Consider the following 10,975-nt stretch of genomic DNA (forward strand, 5'->3'; position numbering starts at 1 on the left):
TTTTCTTAAATGTATGAGGATTTAATTCCATTGACTTTCACGAGCCAATTTTAACTAAATTACATCAAAAGACACCACTCTTCATAAGTTATTTATTATTAAGCTTATTATCCAGCTGCTGTGTCTTAAATGATCTACAAGTACTTGTACTTGTATAACAACGTCGTGACACTTAACGCTATGCAAATACTTGTTCAACCGCCTATATCTTGCTAAACTCTTTAAAAAAAAACTAAAGTACTGTAAAGCTCCGAAAGTAGCCAGCTTCCCTGAAGCAGCAACAAAATTTCAAGATTGTAACAAATTCTGAATGTTGCAGCCCTCTGGGATTAACCATCTTACTGGAACGACATTAAAGGTACAAGTAACTGACTTTATGTTAAAAAGTAATACACCACAACATACATTGTAATTCCTTCTGGGAGGGGCTTAACATTAGAGAAGGGCTTATTTCAAATAAATTTCTATATATTAGTTAAGTTAGTAAAAGAAGTGAGTGTGCAAAGAAAGATATTTGCTTACCCAGGCTAGCGTGCTTGGGTATGCAACGAAACAGTCTCTCCAAAACAAAAGTCTATTTAGTCTAGCAAAATAAATCAAGCTAGAAAATGAAAATCAACTTTTACTGCTAAGCTGGAGAGAAACAGCGAAGTGAAAAAAACAAACAAACAAACAAACAAACAAAGGGGAAAAAAACTAAAATAAGATAAACCAACAAGTCAATTTTGGTAAAAAATAAACATTCTATTGTCTACTGTAGTTATAATAACCTTCATAATAGTACACATGAAAAAATTACTTGATTCTGATTGGCTAAGAGCAGTGCAGTTCAAGTGTAACACCAGTGCAAAAAGTGTAACACCAGTGCAAAAAGTGTAACACCAGTGCAACAAGTGTAACACCAGTGCAAATTACACATTGAAATTCTGGATTATGATTGACTGAAAGACAATAGGAACTTTTCTAAGAAAATGATATCACATAAAATGATAACGAAAATTTTGTGCTGAAACTTTGAAAAAAGTTTTCTCAAATGAGAAAAAATGGCTTCAAGAAAGATCTTTCAGCACTTCCTCAGCGCGAATTTTTTCATGTTTATATTATTAATAAGTAATCATACAGTTTTTCTCGTTCAATTTTGAGTTAATTTGCACTTGTGAGTTTTTCAAAAAGCTGAAATTACACTCGCCGAAGCGGCTCGTGCAATTTCAGCTTTTTGAAAAGGTCACTCATGCAAATTAATTCCAAAATGAACTTGAAACCGTATGATTACCTATACCAATGTAATTTGAAGCACTGTTTCATTATGTACAATTGAACCTCCTGTAGGTGAACATCTTTTAACCCCTTGAGTACCAGACCACTGCATTTGCTGTGTGTCCTGAAAATGGGTGTCCAGTGAAAAAATTCAAATGCAGTAAGCTTTTTCACTTAAACTATAGACATGAACGCATTTTCTGAAAGGTCATAAAAATGTCTCTTTGATGCGGTTAATTTCGCTGAGGTTGACACTATTTAATTTCCATACGATGTCACAGCAATCTTGAAAAAACTCCTACGAATCTCAGGTGCTGATAAAAGTTGTTTCTGGTGTACTGGGAGTTTGACTAAATCTCTTAAAATTTGCGTATGTCATATAGGCACCTAAGAGGCAAAAATCATGACGTACTGAGTACGTCATATAGGCACTCAAGGGGTTAAATCAAAACTAAGTATTGATTTACAAGACCATGACTTAGTGTCTGCCTATGGAGGTGTCCGTCTGTCAGAGATGTCCATTAGCAGAGGTGCAACTGTACTACACTTCTTACAATGATATATTTGAGATTAAAGGTGTAAAACGAAATCTGCCATAATTACAACAGATAATTTTACCTCAGAGAACAAAGATTATAAGTTTAAAAAAAAAAAAAAAAATTGGGAAGCTTGACATCCTGGCTACACATTTCCTGCCATACATATGTATCAGGGTGCAGTTCTTTGGGAAAATCCAAGTTGGATTCTTGAATCCAAATTCGGAATTTGCATTTCTTTACTGAACAGATTAATCCTGAAGATCACTCAAATCATGGCGCATCAAACGAACGGAAGAATCCACTCTGGGCTAGGATTCTTCAGTTCCTCTATTAAATGCACCACAATCAGAGTGATCTTGGATTAAACTGTTAAGTAAAGAAATGCAAAATCTGTTGTTGGAGTTAAGGATCCAATCGAAATGCAAAATGAATCCCATCGAAATGTGCCCTTAATTAAAATATACAGTTTATCAACAAAACATTTCTAGATAACTCCTGAAGTCAGTCTCTGCCAGCTACTCTTTCATATCATCTCCCTCTATATCTTCAACTTTGGTATCTCCTTTATCATCATCTGTAATATTGAAGAAAAAAACAGTTACTTGGTTATTTAGTCCAAGTATTTTTTTTGTTGGTAGGCTCCGTTCTTCCTGCTGCTCAAGGGATGTCTTAGATTTGCCTTGAAAAACTCCATGCTGTCCATGAAGTGATTGTGATAAAAGGCAGTAACTTATAAGCCCATACTGTAACATCTGTTCTTAAAACCCATGCAAGAACCGATGCAAAACTGCGAAGCTCTTCCAGTAGCACAGAATCTTATAGGTTGAATTTCAGATGTCTTTTGAGTGGGAAAAGAATATTATCAGCACATAAAAAAAATCAGCACAGGACATATGAGGTTCATACTAAAGTTACATGCATACAGGAGTCTTTAAATTACAATACTACTTGTCCAAATAAATTCCTCCAGAAAATAAGTCCCCCAAAAGTTAGACCCCAAAAAATCAAATCCAATTAAATCAGCCTCTTTCCTCTCTCATAAAAAATATTAACCAAAGTTGTTTGGTCAAAATGTCTTTCTTGAGTTGCTATGAACATTGTTCTAATATTTCAACAGGGTCAATGTCAAAAAAAACTTTAAATGCTTATTATTATCATTTTTATTGTTAATCACAGTATACAATTGTGCACTTAAAGACTTCCATGCACAATGTTCATTTAACGTAATTATGTGGATTTTTTTTTCTATATTCTTTACCTAGAAAGCCTTAACCAATGATAATATTATATGTTTTATTCATGTACACTCCAACCTACAATTTTTCAAGACAGTGCAAAATTCTTCCCATATACTGAATAAGTTTCACAATAATCAAATAAACAAAAATAGTCCTTCTGATAATAATCCCAACAAGACCCTTATTCTTGTCTACAACAATCAAACTTAGACAGTGAATTAAGAAACAGTCTGCAGATATTTTGAGGGAAAAATGCTCAAGGGAACAGAGCTTCAGCCTCTAACAACCTCAGAGACAGCTTTCCCAAGGGCATAGCTTAGTTATAATTTTTCATTTTTGTATACTTAACATATATATCTGACTTATAATTTGATATTGTTAACAATAATTAATATGATATATAGGTTAACTTAGTTTATGAAAATGAAAAATTTATATTCTCACAAATATAAAGATATCCCCCAGGCAAACTATTTCTGAGGTTGAAGCTCTCTGGGAGTTGGCAAATTTGCACTGTGACGTAGACCTTTGAACTGAATTTTTTATATTTACTTTTCAAGACGGTTCCATAAACTATAAATGGCTCAGTAAAAAATGAAATGAAAACCTCTAGTGGAGTAATATTTTATTCAAACATGGGTTAAATAGTGTAGTAAGAAGCAAAAAAATCTCCACATCCAAGTGTGTTTTTAAAAGCTCCTTCATTGTTGTCCGGATAGTCTCTGATTGTTGTCCGTGCTTAACACAGTTCACTAAGAAAGATTAGAGAGGTTTTTTGTTTTATTTCCTCTAATCCTGAAAGCAATCCAAAACAGGAATAAAAACAAGTCTCCTGTTCAAGGAAAATACTTACAAGCAGAAATATTCTCACTTCAATGCTTAAACAGCTTAAGACAGCAAAAGCTTGCTGTTTGCTGTTGATCATTTTTTTGCTTCATTTCCATTGTTTCTTACCAAACACTTACCAGCAATGTCAGCAGTCCACAGCGTCAAATTGTCCCTCAAAAGCTGCATTATCAAAGTACTATCCTTGTAGGAGTCTTCACTCAATGTATCCAGGTCACCAATGGCATCATCAAAGGCTGTCTTTGCCACCTTACAGGCTTTGTCTGAATCTCTTAGGATCTCATAATGAAATACGGAGTAGTTTAAGGCCAAGCCCAGTCGGATAGGGCTTGTGCATGGAAGACCTTTGCCTTCCTCTTCGGCTTTCGCATAAGCTTCCCTGGCATCCTCTTTGCGGCCACTATCATCAGATATTTCAGCTTGATATCTGTAGTAATCGCCCTTCCTGTTTGAAAGCAAACTCATCAGCCACTTAGCTAAAAGCCATTTAATGAGCAGCTGCAGGTAAGCTATATATTTTCAAGAGCTATTTCCGCAAAAAATTTCCTTCACTCACAATTTTGGGAAACATTTGCAGGACAATATTAAATATTAATAACTACTTAATAACCGAGAGTGAGGTCATTACGGGAAAATCTCAAACTGAGGTCTTTCCGTATTGACCTGGCTCTCGCTCGGTCAATACGGTAGGCTGAGGTTTGAGATTTTCCCATAATGACTGAACGGTCGAGGTTATTAAGTTGTTTATTATATGGCTCACGAATTGAAGAAAAAAAAAATCATTCGGGCAGAAGTCGTCAATTTACATCCGGCGATGCGCGCGTTTACCGATTCATTCATCGTCTCAAACCCAGGGCAAAACTAGACAGTCAGTGAACTTCACTACTGTAATTCTTTACGGGAAAAATGATTGTCACAGCCCTCAAAAAGGTATTCTAGTATCGTGGAGCCACAACTTGATGAGGGAGTTTTTCCAACTGTTGTGGCGAAACGTCAACGCATATAGAAAAGACAGAAAGTGCTTCAAAATGGTCCAAACCAACAGTCTTTTGGTGAAAGAAAATACTAATGCTGCAGAATGCACTGCTCAGAATAACTCGATCTTCGCATTCGCTTTCGACAACATATCTTGGCCTTCTTCATTCTGGGACTTATGAATGAACTTTTCAAGCCTTGTGAGCGTCTAAATCTTCCTGCAGGTATCAGAAACACTGCTACCGACAGAAACCGCCCGATTGTTTACATCTGATGATCCTGGAAGCTGATTTTCACTTGCTTGTGTTGAAGCGAGGGAATCTATTTGATGAGAACTGAAACGGAGTTCAATATTTTGGTAATTATTGTGACTAAGATGATAACTTATAAGTTTCTCCATGGTTTTCTACTCAGGATACGTGACACATCTGCCGATGGTGTTTTTCACTTAGCGATTTTAGCTTTACTCAACACTCGGCAAACTTTGATTGCTTTTCACTAGTGCTTGCCAAGGTTACCGGTAAGTCAAAAACGACTTCTATATAAATTTTATTAAGGAAAAATCCATAAACTTTTAGCTACTCGGAATTAAATTTACTTCTCTTACTGTTTTTAATCGGCTTTCATCGTTTCAATGCGCTTGAATTTTCAGAGCCGGGCTCTTCCTAATTTGCATAATCCGTAATCGGCCCGTGGGCATTATGGCTGCATAATGACCGCTCAGATCTTGCTCTTAGCCAATCAGAGCGCGCATTATATCGGCCACAAGCCAAAGCCATATAATAATATTAAATATTAAATATTAAGTAATGATTTTAAAGTGACTGGCAACCCAGGTGTGGGGACTCCCATACAAAAATTACAGGGATGCTAAACGTACCTTTTAGGGGTAAAAATTAAATTGGTTTTGGTACCTCTCAGGGTGTTAAGCCTCAAAAGGTCCACAGCAGGAGCTTTAGTGGTACCTTTTAGGGTATTGAGCTGAGAAAATATAGCAGGAGGTAATGAGTTATTTAAGAATTGGTACCTTTAAGGGGAGAAAAAAATTTCGAACCATGCCCACAAAACAGGATCTTCGTACCTCTTAGGGGTTCTTTTCAAAATTTCAAACAAGCATCCCTGTCCTTTTATATGGGAGTCCACCCCCGGGGACTGGCAACAGTTTCAAGCAGTTTCCAACAGTTTTACTTCTATTACAGTTCAGTAGTAACAAACTTTACCAAGTGATGTTACTGAAGTCACATAAATCGTCTGTAGGATGAGTTCAGAGCCACCTTGAATTTTTCAAAAATTTAACAAAAACACAGACTTTTACCAAAATAGAAAAATGCTTAGTTACAAAAAAAGATAATTGACACAGAAAAATTATTAGGTAAATTCACCCAGAATAACTTGAAAGCTAATTGAGCTGGGAAAAGGTGGCTCTGAACCCATCCTATAGATATTTTTAAAAAAACTTGGGAACTGGTGCTTAAAAGGTTAACGGGGTGCCAAATGCCATATGCTGAAGGGGGGTATCCATGGCAACCCTGGAAGCTGGAACCATCCTTGGATGGAAACCTTTGTGCAGGTGCTTGGAGAATGGAAGGACCTGAGAACAGGGTGACTTGGTACCTCCGATCACCAAAATAACCCCAAGCACCAACAATCTGATAGCAAGGATGAATATGAACGGCACACACCAGATGAGGCCAATGACCAGATGTTGCTGCTAGTCCCATGAAACAACAGTTGGACCCTGTTATTTCGAACTCTCTGGGTTAACAAGAAAATTGTTCAAAGTAGAAACCGCTCTTAAGGTCATTCCACTGAAATAGAACCTGCACTGAGATTTTTGAGAAACTTTGCCTATCGATTGTTTATATCATAGGAACTTAAATTTTGAAATAAAAATGAAGGGTCCCCATGTTCGTTTAGGAACAAAAGCACCTTGTTTATACCCATATAAATCCTTACAAAAGCACCATGATTGTAGTTATGATTGCTTGCTAAATTCACGTTTCCGACGGTTGCTTTTTGCCCTACACTGAGAATTGGTCCACAGTTATTTTACACAGAGAAATTTATTACTCAATTCAAAACAACAGAAAAAAATGATAGGTCACCATACTCATTTGCAAGAAAATGACGATTTACTGTTGTAAAGAAAAAGCCGCCATTTTTTAATGCGCACGCACTAATCATGCGTGAAATTATGCACAGTAGGGATGTGCAATGCAATACTGGGGAATGACCTTAAGTGTGGTTACATAGTATTGATGTGTCGAATTATAACTACTGGAAATGTCTCAAAACTGCAAGCCAGCCACCTCAACCTTTAAGCACTTCAAACAAAGTGCAACAAATTGTATATTGACTTCTTCAGTTCCTCTATAAGTCCAGGTCTGTCCAGTACTTACATTTTAAGAAAGAAAACCTTGGATTCGGTGTCGTCAGCATCAGGAATAAGAGGATCCTCCAGGAGAGAAATAATTTGCTCACAGACCTCATTGAGCTCTTTCTCAATTTGAAGTCTAAATTTCTTGCTCAGTTCTTTGTTCTTCTCCTCCTTGCCCTCTGCCTTTGCCTCCAATGAAGAAACTATACGCCATGCAGCTCTTTTAGCTCCGATCACATTCTTGTAGGCAACAGATAGAAGATTTCGCTCTTCAGTTGACAGCTTCGGCCCTTCCTTTGCAACTTTCCACATGTATTCTGCCATTTCTGATACATGAAAAATTGGAGAATATGAGCACCTGTTCTCAAAACAGCCAAATATTACTCCACATTTTATTTAATAAATTTTTTTTGTTACGTAATGCATTAGTGGAATTGCAGTGAGAAATATTATTGTCTTTTGATGTGCACTCCTCAAAAATGCCAAACTTGGCAACATGTCACTTTTCACTTACTGTCAGAATACACGTAGTTACCACTAACCACTGTACACGTAAGACAAAAAGCTAACTGCCAACTACAGATGGCATAGCGCATGTGTGAAGAATTCGTCATTTGAGCAAGCAATTTTAACAAATTATGGTTCAGTTTGGATAATGGCAAGATAACAATAGTGCATTGTTAAATGTGCGAATTCTGTCCTGCAATAACACAGCTCATACAACCTCGGACTGCTCACATGCGTTTTAGCTTTATGTAAAGCATTCCCTGCTAATGTAAAGGAAACTTGCTTCAAAGCACGTTCAAATTCATGACCAGACACACCTGCAATTTGGAAAATTAATTCACTTCAGGCATTTGCTCTCGTCTCACCTGCCAAATTCCTTACAGGTGATTAGATAATTTCCAAATCACATTTGAGCAGATTTTGCCTCCAGCTTTGACCACAAAGATCTGGGAACAATTTGGAGTAGGGTCTCTCCAAATTTTCCCACACCCTAATCATTCCAGAACTTTTTAAAACAACTCCTTGTTTGTCCTCTCTTCTAAATCTATCTCCAGGGGTATTTTTTTTGACAGAAACAAGACAAGTCTGAGGATTGTTAACATCTTTGAAAACCTAGTTTTGGCTTATTACAATACAGAAACGACGTTAACAACCCTCGGATTCATCTTGTTTATGTTATAGTCAAAACTGTTGGATGGTGCTGGATTTTCTATCGAGTTTTAGAATAATTCTACTAGCATTCTATCACGAATTCCAGTCTCTGATCGGCTAAGCTACTCAGTATCTATTCTGTGATAGATGTAGTGATTAGTGTAGCAGTGTGCACTTGTCAACAAAATGACGGCTGCTTCTTGGCGTTTTCAAAGTGTCTGTGAAGAGGATATAGATAAAGTTTTGAAGGACTATTAGATTTATACTTAAACAATTAGATAATTCGCTCTCAATTTCTATGTGAGGGCTATGCCCTCATCAACTATCACATGATAGAAATCCCTAGCTCATAATCTAATTGTTTAATAGAAACACAATTTTAAATTAATCAGCGTGAATATTTTCTTTGAGCTATTTTCTAAACCTATTTAGTGGTATTAAGCTTCATGTCTTATGAAAATGTGCATGGATTGAAGTGCCAATTGAAACTTTCAGCTGTATTCAGCCATCAGTTCAACGAACAATACAAAATGACTGAATGATTTCCTTTCTTTAGCCTTCTTGAGAACTGAATTACCCAGTGATGTTTTTAAATAAAGTTGTTTGAGTAAGGCAAAGCAAATGTTTAAATCCTTCAACTTGACTGAACTATAAAGGGAAAAACTATCCAATTATTATGTGCAGATGGTATAAACTTAGTTTGCCACTCTTCGCATAAGCTTATAAGAAAATTTAAATATTACATTGTTAGGGTACATCAACCAAAATGCTGGAAAATAAAATGCTCAACATATATATTACATGAAAAAGACAAAAAAGTCATTCATTATGTATGTTTCTCAACGTTTAACAGACCATACAAATTTCTCCTCATGCATAAGGTAACTTGGGAAAAACCCATGGACTAAATGAAGTTTTGTCCGCCTATTAAAAATGTAAGCTTATTTCACCCTTAAGCCAAAAATTAACATGTCACCGATTTACGGTGAACAGGAGGCAAGCTTCACAGATACACACCCGAGAGGCATCGCAGCAAACAGTTAAACAGAAACTACCCGATCAGACCAACCAAAATCGAACAGGTTTTTTTTAAAAAAAAAAAAAAAAAGCAGGCATGATAACACATCTTTTCATCAACAAGCCGCCAGAAATATGGAATATAAACGTACTTTTCTCACCACGTTAATTAAACAAACCGACCAGCTAGCACTCCTTTATACTGAATTGAATTGACACTACAATTAGAAAAGTCGCTTTCGACAATTCGTTTTAAGCGTCATTTTTCTCCCAGCGTAGATTATTTTAAACGATATGTCGGTGTACATTACTCAAAATGCCGCTCTGACAGCGCCGAATAACGAAGCGCCCACGCTGACAAGTGGCGAATCGATAAGCTTTTAGCAAAGGCAAAGCAAAGGTAAATCAAAGGCTTGTAGTGGAATTAAGTCTTATTTTCAATACTGCGTAACGAACCTTGGCAGGAGGGTAAAAAGCTAGATTTAACGAGAAGCGTGAATTCCATTCAAAAGTACTACATCAGCGAATCTGAACTCAAGCAATCTTTGTTAAAAGAAGGGGTTTTTTACAGTTTTTCTACCGTAACCGATGTGATGCGATCACAAACCGAGGATTCTAACAGTAACAACACAAAACGCCTACGATGGCGGCAAAAACGATCGGCTTACCTTCATACCGCTCAGCTTGTTCGGCTAGCTTGGCCAGGAACACATTCTTTTCCCTTTCTGACATTTTACTACGTATAAAAGAACGAAGATTTCCGCAACGCAGTGAAAATACCGGCTTTCTTGTTCAAACCAAGGCCAGGGCCATGTAAACTCCGAATAGCCTGGGGGCGAGTCAGCCTGGGCGGGAAACATTACTAACTCACGGGCGTGGAGTGGGGGATTTGCCTACTATCTCAGGGTTAGGCAGAGAATATGGTGCTTCCCAAGAAGGTATAATTTTTTTCAGATAGATCTAAAGACCTTTCAAAGGTTTTTTAATGTAATCTGTTTTCCTTTGCTAAATGTTTGGTGGCTCCTGTCCAACTGCTGGAAATCAAGCCTACTGACCTTCATTAAGGTGGACAGAAGTCACTGAGAATGTTAGAACAGAAAAACAGATCAGATAACAAAACTAACGTATGGATGGCAAGTAGGTTAGGATTGCTTTTATGGACAAATTTCAGATTGCCTTGGAGGATATTGATGGACACAGGGCAGTTACAGTGAAGCACACGCAACCTGTCATGGGAGGTGCAGTGGCCTCATGGTTAGTGCGCTGGCCTCTGCAGGACAAAGCGTTCTGGGTTTGACCCCTAGCTGGGGACACAATTGTGTTGTGTCTGTTGTGTTCTTAGGCAAGGCACTTTACTCTCACAGTGTCTCTCTCCACCCAGGTGTATAAATGGGTACTGGTGGATTTAATGTTGGGGGTAACCCTGCAATGGACTAGCATCCCATCCAAGGGGAGTAGAAATACCCCTAGTTGCTTCATGCTACAGAAACCGGAAATAAGTGCCAGCCTGAAGGGCCACTTGGCTCGTATGCAGACTTTACCTTTGCCTTTTTACATGCAACCTGTCC

General features: G+C 37.4%; 1 protein-coding gene across 1 annotated transcript; it reads right to left on the minus strand.

Moving 5' to 3' along the window:
- Window positions 1-10,254, minus strand: LOC110048425 (14-3-3 protein zeta-like). The gene is made up of 4 exons (XM_020754218.2): window positions 10,076-10,254; window positions 7,255-7,558; window positions 4,000-4,325; window positions 1-2,370 (listed from the first exon to the last, which is right to left on the minus strand). Exons 1-4 carry the CDS (start codon window positions 10,137-10,139, stop codon window positions 2,312-2,314), a joined length of 753 nt encoding a protein of 250 aa, XP_020609877.1. The 5' UTR covers window positions 10,140-10,254; the 3' UTR covers window positions 1-2,311.
- Window positions 10,255-10,975: the final 721 nt, after the last annotated feature.

Source organism: Orbicella faveolata, unplaced genomic scaffold, assembly GCF_042242905.1.
Source record: "Orbicella faveolata isolate gen_17 unplaced genomic scaffold, um_ofav_v1 contig_47, whole genome shotgun sequence".
In the NCBI taxonomy this organism is placed as follows: Eukaryota; Metazoa; Cnidaria; class Anthozoa; order Scleractinia; family Merulinidae; genus Orbicella; species Orbicella faveolata.